The following is a 16,150-nucleotide window of genomic DNA, read 5'->3' on the forward strand; positions in this document are numbered from 1 at the left end:
CAGGTCATGATCTCAGGGTCCTGGGATCAAGTTCCGCATCGGGCTCTCTGCTCAGCAGGGAGCCTGCTTCCTCCTCTCTCTCTCTGCCTGCCTCTCTGCCTACTTGTAATCTCTCTCTGTCAAATAAATAAATAAAATCTTAAAAAAATAAATAAAAAATAAGTTTACTTTTTAAAAGTTCACCAAAAACAGAGTAAGTAAAAAAACAGTTTGGCCAGAAGAGACAAAGAGGCCCAGAGCAGATGCAGTTTCTGTGGTCCCTGAGAGCATCTCATTCACACAGCCTGTGAGACCCTTAACCTAATATACAGGTTCTAAAGCTGGAACACCCAGGTTTGGATTCTGGCTTTATCACGTACTAGCTGGGTAGCCCTGGGAATATTATTTAATCTCGTTGTGAACCTCATCTACAAAAAGTAGGAATGACAGCCCCCACTTTTTGTCAATGTTGTAATAAGGATTAATGAGTTAATATGTATAATGTACTTACATGAGGGCTGACACATACTAAGTTCTATATAAATAAAGATCTACTTTGTATAAAAAACACTTTGTATAATATATATAAATACTTTGTAAACTGGAAAAAAACTATGATGACTAAAAGTTCATTTAGTAATTAGCTGTAATCATGTAAGGTAGGAAGATGTGGGTTTGGTTGCTATGAACTAGGCAGTAGTTGCCATAGATATGTCAGAGCCTTGACAGCCATTGTTAGGCCATCGCCATACCCTTCACAAGCAGGCAACTGAGCTGTATTAATCTGGCAAGAAGCCTAGAAAGCTCAACACACCTTCCTATTACTCTACATATCTTATGTCTTTCATCCAAAAAGAACCAACTTCTAATCAGATAAGTAATTAACCACCTCAAGGTAAGCAAAATATATCATTATCTCTATTTACAGAAAAGAGATATGAAGGCTTAATTTAGGTGATTTCATCCCAGGATACTTAGGAAAGACACTGGAAATGAAAGAAATGAGCCACTAAACCCTGGCTCAGTTGTTTTCCTCCTCAGTTATCCTATTTAACCTTCTTTAGAGGTCTTGAGGAAAGACTTGTGTGATGTCGGTTTGACTTTTCTTGGTGACACTAACAAGTACAGAGAACCTGAGATCAAGCTAGGAACCTTGGCCAGTTATCAGGACATAGACATGAAGCTGCTACTGGTCTCATTTCAAAGGGAGATGGCTATTGCAGAACCCAGATAATTAGGCTCTGGTGTTTTCAGTCTCCAGGTCTTTTCAGCTTCGGGAGCAAAGTGGGAATAAGGCTGGATTTGATCACAAGCCATATATAAGGTTTCGTTTTCATCAGGCATAAGCCACAGCCATTCTCCAGGAGGTCCTTATGGGGAACCAAACGATTTTCCTAGGGAATAAACTGTACTCTAAGTAGTGCTATGAACTGTGAGTCCCTATTTGGAAATGGCAATTCTCCAAAATAGGGACTGACTCTGCAGAACCTTGTTACGTTATCCACTGATAAATTGGACATGCCCTGTGCTCATGAGGTAGCTAGGCAAAGCCCATCTGAAGTATCAGTTGAAGTGTTTCACTAACTCAGTGGGAACTTCCCCCAGTTCTGGGATCCAGTATAATTAGTCAAGAGGAAAATGTAAATCAAAACCACAATCAGATACCACTTCACACCCACTAGGATAGCTATAAACAGACAACAATAAGTGTTGGTGAGGATGTGGAGAAAGTGGAAATCATCTGCACTGCTGGTGGGAGAGTAAAATGTTGCCGCCACTTTGGAAAACAGTCTGACACATCTTCAAAAGGTTCAAAAAGGTTTAAAAGGTTAAACATAGAGTTATCATATGACCCAGAAATTCCACTACTCGGTATAGACCCAAGAGAGCTGAAAACACCAGCACCATTATTCATATGATCCAAAAAGTAGAAACAATGCAAATGCCCATCAACTGGTGAATGGATAAACAAATTGTGGTATATACACACAGCAAAATATTATTCAACCAGAAAAAGGAACAAAATACTAATTCACACTACAACATGGATAAACACTGAAGTGATTGTCTAAATTGCCCTTTTTACTTAGGTGACCACTTCCAAATATCATTGCACTTTGAAACCACCAGGGGAGCTTATGCAGCTCCCTAGAATCTTAAAGAGTGGGGTATATTCACTGATGTTTGAAATCTGTTAGACTAGGTGATCTCTAAGGTCCCTTATAGTTCTAGAAATTGCATGAAATCTATGACAGTGGGTCATCAATACATACATATTTGAAGCAGAAAGCAATAAAAGAACCACGCCCAGTGGATAGTTGTCACTTGGGTCTCCCAATAGGTCCTTCTTAAAATCTAAGCTGGTTCTTCTCCAAGGTTTTGCTGTATACCCCATCCCCACCCAGGACTGAACGGAGATATTCCTAACTGATGAACTATGGCTAAAGGGACAGGCCATAACTGGTGTTATCATGCCCATGGTTGTTTGCTTTAATAAGAAATTCCTCCCACTTTGCAGGTACCTTCCAGTGGAGTTGAGAATTACCAGTTTCTCCCTCTGTGACACTTGTAGACAAGGCTGGATAGCATGAAGTTATGGACTTCTGACTTAAGACTTTGTTTATTAGCACCTGTGAAGTCCTAAGATGACTGAGGCTCAGTGTTAATAATGGGGCTGATTTTTCATTTATTTGTTTCCCTTAATATTAAAGGACCAAGCTGAATCATGTTCCGGCTGCTGACCTCTTGCTGGTCTCGGCTAAAGACAACTGAAGAGACACGAAGGTAATATTGCAATTATTTCTCTAGACGTATTCGATTCCCTCCAGTGTATTGGCCCGAAGTCTCTCAAGGGACGAATCTTCATGATATATATTGTAAGGGAATGTGATTAAGCAATGTCTGCAAGATTGGAGGCAAGGTTGGGGAGGATGGCCAATTCTATAAGGCAAGTAAATCAGGGAATAAATGCATCCTTGGAGGCTTTAGGAAGGGGTTCCCATGCCACTTACCACCACCTTGGCTGTGCCATAAAAATTATGGTAGATGCATTGAGACTCCTATAGGCAGAGCCTCAAACATCAATGAAGAATAGAATTCTTTGTTTACCCTAAGAACTAACAGTGCTTTTTAAGGCTTTGGCTCATTTTTCTTTTCTATTTCCAGGAATGTGACCATCATTATCATTGGATTGGACAACTCAGGCAAAACTGTTCTTGTGGAGGCTTTCCAAAGATGTAAGGAATTAAGAGCATTATATTCTGGTTTAGGTTTCCTATAATCCTCACGGGCCAATTAAATAATCATTCCTTTCTTCCTAGCCTTACTTCATGGCCGTCAGGTTCCATCTTTTGAAGATAATCACTTCCCAATGCAAACGCTCGCGCGCTCACACGCACACACGTGCGCACACACTCACACACACAGTCCTCGGGTACAATTAGCCTGTTTATGTAATATCTGTCACCTCTCCCTTTACAAGACATCCTAATTGAAGGTCCTCTCATAGTGTCAGTATGAATGAGCTCAAACTATGTAAAGTACTGCAGTCAATTATAAAGGATAGCATGTTTCAAACAGTGTCTAGTTTCAGAACTCAATTAAAGTGGAATTTGGTCTAGATAACAGAGACAAGTGTGGGATGATGAAGAAGTTTAATAACATGAAACTCTTTGTGACAGTTAATATAGAGGGTTGGAGCTTGAGAAATGTTGTCAGTTCAGAGGCATGCACGCTTAATACCAGATCTCCAGTTTAATACCTTGACATTTCAAACAATAGTTATACAGAATTTCAGGGAACTACTATTCTAGTTGCAAAGACCCATCTAACTTCTGGTCAGCCAAATAGGGAGCCCAGCATAGGATGACCTCCATCTAAGTGTATAAAACTGAAAAAGAGGTGTGATGATGTGGCTGAGCTTTACATAACCTGGGCCCTCAGCAAAGTACAGGCAATGGCTCATCTGACTCCTCTGCCACTTGTTTACTGGAAGCCTGCATCAATCTCCTTGAACTACAGTGACTGCCTGCTGGTTGATCTTGCCATCTCCAGTTGTCCCCCCAGTTCTCAATGCACACAGTTGCCTGAAGGATCTAATACAAAAATCTGATCATGGCACTTCCCTGCTCAAAACCAAAGCTTCCCCTTTATGATCAAAACAAAATTTAAATTCTTCAGCAGCACGCAAGGTCCTCCATGATTTGGTCCTTGACTTCTCCAGCTTCATTTTCTTGCCCTCTCTGATATGCCCCCTGATAAAGCCAAAACAAATTATTTGCCACTCCTCCATGATCATAGCATTCTAGTTCACATGCCCACACTCTGTACATGCTGTCTCACTACCTAAAAATTCATCCACTTCATTACCTAACTGCTTAATCAAATGCCATCAGACACAAGCCTACACTTGGCCCCATCCCTAATGCCCAGCGCCTCCTTCCTCAGCTCCTGCTCTATTCTGTGCCTCTTCTAGCTTGCACTTATGACATCACTGCATGATAGTAAGTCCTTCTCCTAGACTGTGAGCCTCTTGAGAAGTAACAGATCTTTTCAGCCCTGTATTTTTAGTCTCTGTGCTTTTAGTATCCTCGGGCAGGAACTCAATAGTTGTGGAATGTTCTCCCCCATTCTCCTCAGGCAACATACTGCCTCTTTACAACTTCTCCATCCTCCCCCTCCCTGGTCTTTTCCCCTTATAGGCAGCAGACTTGACATACTGCCTCTCCCAGTTCTCTGATAGGCAGAAATGGTAAAAAGGTGAGGGGTAGCAGGAAAATCAAGGAGCCAGGATAAGTCACAAGATTACTGATGAAAGTGGGGATAATTTTTAGAGCCCCAACTCAGCCCCAGCCTCAGATTCCCATCCAGTCTGGGTGGGTCCTGGGAATCTATCTTTTCTAAAAACTCCCCAGAAAAAAAATAAAAATAAAATCTCCCAGGTGTTTCTGATGGCCAGCCAGCTTTGGGAAGCATTCATCTTGCAATTAGCCATGTACTATTTTGTCTGTGAGAACCGTGCCTGCTTTTCATTCTAATTCCTCAAGGAAAGAGCCTATAGTCTATTTGACGTGTTACTGTATAACTTGCCTTGTGCTTGGTGACTACCTTGGGGCTGCTTCTTAAGCCAATAGGTAGATGGTTGTGACTTCATTCAAAGAATAGTTTTGAATGGTGAAGAAGCAAAGTGTCACTGATGTCACAATCTGAAGGCTGTTGAGGGCCATCTTTGGCCATGCAGGACAACCAGAGTTAATCTAGTACCCAAAATGCAATAGCTTGCCTCCCCTGCTCCTGCAGATGTTTATGATTGCCAAGAACAAACAATAACCTAGGAAGGAAATTTCAATCTACAAGTTCTAACTTGTGTGAACATTTGAAGATACCAGCTACAAAATATTTTTGGGATATAAGCCATTATTATCAATGACACCATTCACTATAACTGTTCTGCCTGGCATGGTCTCATGGGGGCAAGAAACCCAAACATGAGCATGGGCAGCTGCCCTAAATGAGGGCATTTAGAGCAGTGCCTCTCAAATCCAGCAATAGCTTTCAATTACCTGGGGAGCTTTTAAAAAAATGTTTAAGCCCCAATCCAGATCTGTGGCATCAAACCTTTAAAGAATGAGGCCTACTGTCACAGGGTTTAAAAGCTCCACAGGTGATCCTTTGAGTACTAAGAGCCTAAACTCAGAATCACCTGGGGGGATTTCACACCTATTAACTCAGGTGCCTGGAGGTTCAGACACTTTGGTCTGGGTGGGCCCACAGATACAAAATCTTAACAAGCACATCAGAGGATGCTGAGACACAACAGGCATGAGTTTCATTGCTCTCTAAGGCTGTGAGTCTCAAGCTTAAAAGTACAGAAAAATCACCTGGGGATTTTCTTCACTATAGGAGTTAAACATGCAAATGCCTGGTCCCAAACATAGAGGTTCTGATTTATTTGGTATAAAGTAGGACTTCATGATCACCTCTATGTATCTCTGAATCAGAGTCCACAGACTGTGCTTTAAAATGAAACAAGATGGGATTGGGAGGGAGACAAATCATAAGTGACTCTTAATCTCACAAAACAAACTGAGGGTTGCTGGGGGGAGGGGGTTTGGGAGAAGGGGGTGGGATTATGGACATTGGGGAGGGTATGTGCTTTGGTGAGTGCTGTGAAGTGTGTAAACCTGGTGATTCACAGACCTGTACCCCTGGGGATAAAAATATATGTTTATAAAAAATAAAAAATTATAAAAAAAAAAGAATGTAGATACAGGCGAGCCTGGGTGGCTGAGTGGGTTAAAGCCTCTGCCTTCGGCTCAGGTCATGATCTCAGGGTCCTGGGATTGAGCCCCGACTCCTGCTCTCTGCTCAGCAGGGAGCCTACTTCCCTTCCTCTCTCTCTGCCTGCCTCTCTGCCTACTTGTGATCTCTGCCTGTCAAATGAATAAATAAAATCTTTTTAAAAAATGTAGAGATAAATTAGACTCAGTGCCTGTCCTCAGAGAGTTTACAAATTAATAGCAGAAATAAAAGAAATTTAAATTATCAGGAAACAACTTCTCATGTCTTCTAAGGTTCACCAACAATAGATTGCATTATGGAAGGAACTGGTAACGTTTCAAGTAAAAAGAAAAAAAAAAAAAAACTAGGGAAAATGTTTTGCTCTGACAGAGAAAAAAATGATATAAATCTTGCCTAGGGCACCTGGGTGGTTCAGTTGGTCAAGCGACTGCCTTTGGCTCAGGTCATGATCCCAGACTTCCAGGATCGAGTCCTGCATCGGGCTCCTAGCTCCTTGGGGAGTCTGCTTCTCCCTCTGACCTTCTCCTTTCTCATGCTCTCTCTCACTCATTCTCTCTCAAATAAATAAATAAATATTTTTAAAAATTTCTTTTAAAAAATGTCTTGCCTGGATGCAGGAAATAAGATTTAAAAATTACCTGTGGAATTTCAACCTATTTACTAACGATTTTTAAGTAATCTAATACATAGCAAATGCCATATCAAAGTTGTGACTGAAAACTATGTTATCTGAAAACTATAATTAAAAAGATCATTGACTAACATGAAAATGTAATAATATATATTATATAGATAATATAATATAGATTATATATATATATTATACACACACACACGTAAATATGTGTATAGTCATACATTTCCGAAGATTTGAAAGCATCTTACTAATATCTCAGCTAAATGACTCGTTCTGGCAATCCCATGGAAAGTGTCATAGATAGATCTAAGACTATATATAAATAAAAAGCTGCTGATTCTGGTGTTAAAACTCCCAGGTATGAGTATAGAGAATCTATAAAATCATTTTACTACTAATGTGGGGAGTGAGCCAGGTTGGACTGTGAGTTCAAAAGAATGCAATGTGTATAAAACTGTCGTTTTGAACTGCATTTCTATGGGGCTGAAAGAGGTATGGAACATTCTATGGGATTCTATGCCCTGGCCATAGCCTTGAAACAGTAAATGCATCTGAGTTTGGAATGGTTTCTTGGAGGAGATGAGGAAGACGACTTCATATTTTCATCCACAGTAATAGGCACCATAAACATTTTTTGAGTACCTTCTATATGTAAGGTAATGCAGAGCCCCTCCCTGACAGAGCTTACATTTTAGTTGGGAAGACAGGATACGCACAGAATGAGGTTAAGAACCAGTTCACTAGACCACATGCTCAATAAGAGCGAGAGAAATGAGAACTGGACAGGTCAGAGAGGCTTCCTAAAAAAAAGTGGTACTTGAGGTAGGCCTTGAAGAAAGGCTGGGAGAAAAGGGCCCCTTGTTCATTCATTCGTTCGTTCATTCATTCACCAAAATTCATTCAACAAATATCTGTTCTGCCAGCTATGTGCCAGCTTCTGTGCTCAGCATCACGAATACAACGGTGAACAGAACTGAAAGGGTTCCTGTCCTGTTGTAGTTTAGAACTCAGATAACAAAATCATAGACTTTATAACACTAATATGTGCTGTGAGTGGTAAGCCTAGAAGAAAGGCACCTTGTCTAGACTGGCAGATGATGGTGTGAGTTAGGGAAAAATTCCTAGAGGCAACACGATCTAAACTGATATATTTTTAAAAGATTTTATTTATTTATTTATTTGACAGAGAGAGATCACAAGTAGGCAGAGAGGCAGGCAAAGAGAAGGGGGAAAGCAGGCCCCCTGCTGAGCAGAGAGCCCAATGTGGGGCTCAATCCCAGGACCCTGAGACCATGACCCGAGCTGAAGGTAGAGGCTCAACACACTGAGCCACCCAGATGCCCCTAAATTGATGTATTTTTTTAAAGGCACTAAGCAAACAGAGAGTAGTGGGAAAGTGTTCTAAGCGGTGGGAATAGCATGTTGTGAAGGCCCAGGGCAAAACAGAGCATGGCATTCTTGTGGCATGGGAAGAACACGAGCCAAGGAGCAGAGGGAGGCAGAAACTGGTTGTGTAGCAGGGGCTCTGTCAGACCAGTGAGGTCTGGCAGGTTAGGAGGCAAAGGGGCCAGTATTCTATCCTGGGAGCAGTGGGTATTCACTGAAGGCTAGTGAGCCAGGAAAGGGTAGCATGACCACGTGCTGGCTGAGGAAGATGAATCCATGAGTGTGAGCAGAATGGCAAGATGCCTCATTTGGATTCCACAGAGCAGGCTCTGGTCAAGGTTCAGATCATTGCTAACCAAATTCTTATGTCTAACTCTATTCCCTTGCTTTGTGGTTGCTAGTACTTCCCAGTAGAATGGACAATTGTATGAAACCTGAACTGATTACACTCTTGCTGGATGAGTATGAAGTTTCCATCTATGACCTGAATGGAGACATGAAGGGCCGAGAAATCTGGCCAAACTACTATGCACAGGCACATGGACTTGTTTTTGTCCTGGATTCCAGTGACTTAGGCCGCATGCAAGAAGTGAAGATCATCTTGACACATCTGCTGGCTGATAAAAGAGTGGCAGGGAAACCTCTCCTACTGTAAGCCTACACTTTTGTGCCCAATTCCCCTTTCCCATGTATCCTCAGAAGAGAAGTAGGCAGGAAGGGTGGTCCCTTTGTCACACCCAGTGTGACCTCCTCTTCCCTTCAACTCAGTGAAAGGAAGTGGGCCAGTCCTCTGGGGTCAGTTTTCAAAAGCCACTTTCCGTCTCTGACCCTGAGAAGGTGGCAGAAAACAACTCCTGTTTTGTATAATTGATATTAATGGACTCCTCGTCTCACCAACTACCCAAGAGTTATATAACTAGCATTTATTCCAGGGTGGCAATTCTGGTGGCCCATCATTCCTCACCCTTCCCCCACTCCTTTTTTGTTTTTTTCATTCCTCATTAGTACCCCCAATTCAAGCCTGAACAGAGGTTGGGAGGGTGTGTTAAAAACTCCAATTCTATTCATATCCCAGTTAGCCATTCTAATTCAAGTTTGATGGCACAGAGTAGAGGAAGAGAGAAGTTAGGCCAGGGGATTATCTTGAATTCAAATTATCTGTCCTCTTCTTTTCTCCACTTAGAGTTGGCTAGAAACATTTCTGCCTCATCCCATTGGTTATGTTTGTTTTTTTTTTTAAAGATTTTATTTATTTATTTTTTTATTTGACAGAGAGAGAGAGAGCGCGAGCGAGTGCACAAGTAGGCAGAGAGGCAGGCAGAGGGAGAGGGGAAAGCAGGCTCCCTGCTGAGCGGAGAGCCCGACTAGGGGCTCCATCCCAGGACCCTGGGATCATGACCTGAACTGAAGGCAGAGGCTTAACCCACTGAGCCACCCAGATGCCCCCCCCTCCATTGTTTATGTTTTTAAAGCAAGATCCTGGATATACAGTAGTTGTACTAGATTTAATTGGTTCTCCGCCTCCTTCCCTTTGCTTGCCCTTGGCCTCAATTTCTGTTACACTCTTCCTCTTCTCTTCCCTTCCTCTCTCCTATGCCATGTTCTAGCCTGGCAAACAAACAAGACAAGAAGGATGCCCTCCTACCTTGTGATATTATTGAATATCTACTCCTAGAAAGGCTAGTGAATGAGAACAAGTCCCTGTGCCGAGTGGTAAGTATCAACTCCCCTTCTTCCCCCGCTTCCCTCTCACCCTCTTGAGCCCAGCTGATGCATTCCCTGGCCCATTCCATAATCAGCCCCATCTGCTGGGTCTCAGGCAAAGCCTCTCCCCCACAGACAACATCTACAGTGATGATTTCTGACTCAACGCTGACAGTAAATAATGCATTCTTAAGACACTTTCACATCTGTTTTCTCATTAGGCCTTCAAAATAGCTCTGTACAATTGGAAGTTTCAATAGCCTCATTTTATGGACAAAAAAGCTAAGGCTCAGAGGCTATGAGTGACTTGCCCAACGTCACGCATCCAGGACATGACACCAAAATCACTTTATTAAAGGACCTTAACTCTTCTCTTTTCGTTTACCTTCTCAGGGGTGGGTCCTGGGTATCTCCTAGGAAGTCTGAGAGCCTCTATAGGCATAGGGTACCTCTACTCTTGGCTGAGAATAATTCGGACTTTGGGTTCAAGGGTTCCAGTCCTTTCTCTTCTCTTTCTGTCACAGGAACCCTGTTCAGCCATCAAAAACGTACAAAGAAGGAACCATCAGCCCATAATTGAAGGGCTGCGCTGGCTATTAGCTGCCATTGGGGATAAGTATGATGAGCTGTGTACTCGTCAACAGGCACTCACCTTGAGCATCCCAACCTCCAAGGGCACCAGAGGCTCTGGGGAAAGATGCTCATCAGACAGGTACTGAGCGCCTCTATTAGGTGTACTAATAAGAACAGATGCAGGAGTTAGTCTTCAGTGTATGCAGGGAGGTCTGGGTGGCGTTTGGATTCTGCGCTATGCTGAGCAAGTGTTTCCAGATCAGTTGGCCCAAATGGGGCTAGGGCAATGACCATGAACACTCCAAAGTTGTTAGACCTCCCCTCCCCTCATGTTAGTGGAATGCATTGTAGAAAGTTAAAGCCAAACCTATCGGTATTAGAGCATCTACAAAACAGGGTTCCTGTTGCCTGGTTTGCCACACAGAGGAGAAAAGAACATGAGCTCCTTAAGAAGCTGATTGAAACATTCTGTGGCGAAGAGTTGTAAATCTACCCTACATTCTCTGCTTTAAGTTCTCTGTTCCTCCCAATAATTAGGAAAGCTGAGGGACAACAGGAATATGGAAAAGAAGAAAAATGAAAAGAAGAACAGGAGTTGATTAAGGTTTTGAAGAATAAAAGACCTAAATGTCCTCTTGCTCTGTCTTTCTCTCCAATGTCCAAAGGCATATAGCAGGGATGGGGTCATAGCTACATCCAATTGAGGAGGCTGAAGTGTGTCTATTTTGCTATTGCTCTGTCTTTCCTCTCTTCCCCAGCTTTGCTACCAGGATGGGACTGTCCAAAGAAAAAAGACATCATCTAGGACAACACTCAGTGGAAGTTAGGCCCCTAAAGCCAATCCTACAGGTAAGTGGCTCTTTAAATATTACTGCCCCAGGGACCAATCCCTGAACTGTTAGAGCAAAAACTGACTTTTTTCTCCCCTCCATCTTCTTGCTGTACAGAAAGAAGGTATAAGATTAAGGCCTAAAAAGAATATATCAGTAACGTTTGCTTTAGATGAACCCATGGAGGAAGGTGAATGTTCTGGAGGAAACAAAACTCGGAACACTACTGAGCTTTGCTACAATCAAAGTGATGACTTGCAGCCCCCAGCTCCAATTGTCAATGATCTTTTTGAAGGTAAAGCTGGACCAGTGGTTAGTCAGAAAAGATAGAAAAGAAAATATAGGCCTTCTCTCATAATTTATAAAAGAGTATTCCTATTTTGAGTTGGAAACTCTTTTCTCATACTAAGGTTGGTGGGTAGAAGAAGCAGGTGAGGTAGAGGGAGTGTGCTTGGGGACTACCCTCTGGTAGCCCAGTAAGATCTCCCAGCACTCCAGCACTGGCTGACACAAGATCTTTGCACAGCTATCAGGTTATCTTAAAGGTTATGATTTCCAGTGGTGGAAGTACAAATTGATACAAACTTTATGGTGAGTAGTTTGGTTGTCTGTCTCCCTATCTCAATATGTATGTATGTGTATGTGTGTATACATATACATATACACACATTCCACTTAAAGTTGTGTGTGTGTATTCCACATTAAAAATGTGGAAACCTGGGTGCCTGGGTGGCTCAGTGGGGGTTAAGGCCTCTGCCTTTGGCTCTGGTCGTGGTCCTGGGATCCTGGGATCGAGCCTCGTGTCGGGCTCTCTGCTCAGCAGGGAGCCTGCTTCCTCCTCTCTCTCTCTCTACCTGCCTCTCTGCCTACTTGTGATCTGTCAAATAAATAAATAAAATATTTTTTAAAAATGTGGAAACCCAATATTGTGTACAACAGCTAAAAGTTGGAAACAAGCTAAAGGACTAATAGTGGGAAATGGCTAAATAAATTATGGTGCATTCATACAATCGAATACTATGCAGACATTACAAGGCATAATGTTGACATAATATTATTGGCATAATATTTACTGACATGGAAAGTTTTCCATAGCCTGATATTTTGCTAGAGAAAATGGTAAATCAGTCTAGCATGTTCAGCATGATATGTACACATGCACAAAATATATGAAGGGAAATCATCAAAACAGCAGTGGTTTTATCTAGGGGTGAGATACTAGGTGATTTTGAGGAGTAAAAGGCCTAGGTGACTTTCTCTGGATGTATGGTTTTTTGGAAATTCTAGTTTTTCTAATAAGCATATACAATCATTCCCAAAACAATAAAGGCATTAAAAAAAAAAAAAAAAAAACCCTGTGAGACCTTGAAGGCCCATTGTTGTTAATGGCCACTCCTTTCCAGTGTTTCTTGGGACCCCACTGTCCATGATGGTCAACTGTCAATATTATGTCACCTCTGCTCTCCAAGGGATCTAGCCCTTCAGGCCACGCCAAAGCCTTGGGTTGTTCTACCCATACAGAGGGGCCTAGCCTTGGCCAGGGCCACTGAGAAGGAGAAAGGTACTGCTCCGGGGACAAGGGGTGAGAATGAGAGCTGAATGGAAGAAATCTGGTAGACATGCAGAGGAAGTGTTTTTCTAGATGTGAGGAATTACCCCTAAATCTCTGTCTAAAACTGAAATTCATTTTTCATTTCTATAATCTCAGAACCCAAGGCAAAAAAAATACTGGAGACATGGGACACAGAAGAGATGTTACTGGAAAATCCCTGTGAAGAAGCCTTTGGATCCTGTGGTTAGTATTCCTTATATGAAGGGGAGAGGGAAGAGGGCAAGACTGATTGAAAGTATGAGGCCAGGGCAGAGGGCAGGTGTCTGGAGGGATGCTGTCTACACCACTGTAGGGTGTAGGGGCCAACACCCTCCCAACCGGGAGTGATCTGGGAAGGACAGGAAACCTGGTGCTTAGCTTCACTTTGCAGTGACTCACTGTTTTCTTTCTCTTATCAGACTTTTAACAGAGTACAAAAGAGAAAAATGGAGGGGAAAAAAAAATCTCCTATCATTCCCTCAGTAAATAGGCTCATCTCTAAGAACCATCAGGACTGCTCAGTTTTTTCATTTCTATTTGTTTTTTTTTTTTTCTATTTGTTAATACCACTAAAGTCCCCCCTACCTACAAGTTTACCTACTTTAACATCACATCCCTGTGGACTCCCATTGTTCCTACCATCTGTCAAGTGAAGCTTACACCTGCCCCAAGAGGCTCAAGAAAAGTTAGGCGGCATCCATTTGAGAACGAAGATGACTTTTGGCAAAGAAGAACAGAGATGTCACGTCTCTGCCCCTGGGTGCTCCTCATGAAGCCCATGAACAATAAGTCATGGGTGACCAACTGAAATTGAGCCTTAGAAGTAAAGGGTCAGGTTAGAATTCCATTCTCCGCCCCTGAGGTTCTTGGGTGTAAGGGGACTGGTAGAAATAAATAGAACTTCGCTGCTGAGAACTGTGTCCTGCTGAATCATTTTGTCATGCCTCCAGAAAAAAACAAAAACAAAAACACATCTTGGTTTTAAATGCCCAGCCATAGTCTGTGGAGCCTGTGACAACAATTCCCTCACTATTGCTCCAAGAAACGGCAATGGCTGCCTCTCCCAACACTTGGGTTAGGTATGCAAATGCTGTATGAGCTTGTACACATTCAACCCTCTGATAATCCCAAGGAAGGTGGTGGTAGTATTTACTATTCCTACAACTATTACTTTCACCACATTGATCGGGTGCCTTCTGGACCTCAGGCCTTAGGCACAGGCCTAAGTTCTTCACATTCATCATCTTATGCACAACAATCCTTAAGGGTGGGCGGTAGACCCACCTGCATTTTCCCAAATGCAGGAGCTAAGGAGCAGACAAATTAAATGACTTGCCTGAGGTCCCACACCCTGTAAGAAGCAGAGCAGGGATTTGAATCCAGATCTGACTCTAGAGAAGGTGGCTGGCCAGAAAGATTTGTTTATGCTCTTCTCAGATTCCATGCAGAAAGGAAAAGCTACATTGAGGAAAAGTGAAGTGTAGCCATGCCCAAGTCAGGAGAATTAACTTAGATAGGGATAAGCACACCAATAGCTGTGGCAGATGTGGTGACTGAGTACTTCTGTTTGGCCAGGTGCTGGGCTAAGTGCTTACATAGTATTGCTTTTGTCATCTTACAGAAGCAGGAACTGACATTCAGCGAGGTCAAATAATTTGTCCCAGGGCACCCATGAGGAAGTGGCAGAACTGGTTTTCAAACTAAGATCCAACTCCAGAACCCATGCTCTTAACTCTTACCTTATGCTCCCTCAACTAGCCCCTAATTGTTTCTGAAGGATAGAAACCTTGCACAGAATGATCAGTCTTACAACCCCACCTAGACTGCCTGACACTGTCTAAGCCTGCATCATTTGTTATTATGCATTACATATGGTCTTATCTCTGAAAGAACCACCCGAGGCACCTTCTGGATCTTTAAAAAAAAAAAAATTTATTCTTTTATTTATTTGACAGAGAGAGCACAAGCAGGGGGAGCAGCAGGCAGAGGGAGAGGGAGAAGCAGGCTCCCCACTAAGCAGGGAGTCCCATGCAGGGCTTGATCCCAGCCCCAGGGATCATGACCTGAGCCAATGGCAGATGCTTAACCAACCGAGCCACCCAGGCACCCCTGAATCTTTTTTTTTTTTTTTAAGATTTTATTTATTTGAGAGAGAGAGAGAAAATGAGAGGGGGGAGGGGCAGAGGGCGAAGGACAAGCAGATTCCCGGCTGAGCAGGGAACCCAACACGGGGCTCAGTCCCAGGACCCCGAGATCATACCCTGAGCAGAAGGAAGACACCCAGCTGACTGAGCCACCCAGGTGCCCCCCACTTGTGGATGTTTGATAGGCTTCTGACTGAGGCTCAGCCTATTAGTCATGGAGCTGGAAGTAACCTTACAGAGCCTCTAGTCCAACCTCAGTTGTTAAATAGATGAGAAGTCTAGGGTACAGATATGTTAAGTGACTTGCTCAAGATTGCACAGCTGACCATTGACAGAGCTGCTCTTAAAATCCACATCTCCTGGGACGCCTGGGTGGCTCAGTTGGTTAAGTGGCTGCCTTCAGCTCAGGTCATGATCCCAGAGTCCTGGGATGGAGTCCTGCATCAGGCTCCCTGCTCAGTGGGGAGCCTGCTTCTCTCTCTGCCTCTGCCTGCCGCCCTGCCTGCTTGTATTCTCCCTCACTCTCTCTCTCTCTCTCTGACAAATAAATAAATAAATAAAATATTTTAAAAAAATCCACATCTCCTGTGTGCCCAAACCAGTACTGTATCTTTCTAGTCCAAATATACAGCTTCCTCCTTGGGTCTTCCATGGCCACTCTCGACCCACCTACTTTCCTCCAACTTGCCTAATAAATGTCACTGGAGAATTCTGTTGACAATCATTCTCACCCAGCAAGTCAGCAAATAGCTCTACTGAAGATGAGTTTTATTAAACAGGAAATGTAATTCAACAAACTTGGGTTCTTAAGAAAACTGGATCACTCACATTTGTCTTTACAGCATGTATGTTTATGAGGTATGCATGCTTTCTCAGCCAAGAGGGAAGTGTGGTTAAAAGGGGGCGGGAGTGCTACTGATGAATGTGGGCAAGTTGGGGAATTTAAGTTGAAACAGCCTGATAAATCTGCATTTCAGTATATTGGCATGCTTCCCTTTGTACAATG

The 16,150-nt window shown here is 42.9% G+C and overlaps 1 protein-coding gene across 1 annotated transcript; it reads left to right on the forward strand.

The window, feature by feature from the left end:
- The first annotated feature begins 740 nt into the window (after positions 1-740).
- On the forward strand, positions 741-13,536 carry ARL13A (ADP ribosylation factor like GTPase 13A). The gene is made up of 10 exons (XM_059158078.1): positions 741-874; positions 2,691-2,763; positions 3,145-3,215; positions 8,704-8,953; positions 9,910-10,015; positions 10,531-10,718; positions 11,338-11,428; positions 11,527-11,704; positions 13,118-13,204; positions 13,420-13,536. The coding sequence occupies exons 2-10, from the start codon at positions 2,705-2,707 to the stop codon at positions 13,425-13,427; spliced, it is 1,038 nt and encodes a 345-aa protein (XP_059014061.1). The 5' UTR covers positions 741-874; positions 2,691-2,704; the 3' UTR covers positions 13,428-13,536.
- The last annotated feature ends 2,614 nt before the right edge of the window (positions 13,537-16,150 follow it).

Source organism: Mustela lutreola, chromosome X, assembly GCF_030435805.1.
Source record: "Mustela lutreola isolate mMusLut2 chromosome X, mMusLut2.pri, whole genome shotgun sequence".
Taxonomy (NCBI): Eukaryota; Metazoa; Chordata; class Mammalia; order Carnivora; family Mustelidae; genus Mustela; species Mustela lutreola.

What these genes read in the sequence shown, in the direction of transcription:
- ARL13A (XM_059158078.1), top strand. Translation starts at nt 2,705, where the DNA reads ATGTTCCGGCTGCTGACCTCTTGCTGGTCTCGGCTAAAGACAACTGAA. An exon ending in ACAACTGAAGAGACACGAAG is followed by an intron (nt 2,764 to 3,144) that starts GTAATATTGCAA and finishes TTCTATTTCCAG; the next exon opens with GAATGTGACCATCATTATCA. An exon ending in GAAAGATGCTCATCAGACAG is followed by an intron (nt 10,719 to 11,337) that starts GTACTGAGCGCC and finishes TCTCTTCCCCAG; the next exon opens with CTTTGCTACCAGGATGGGAC.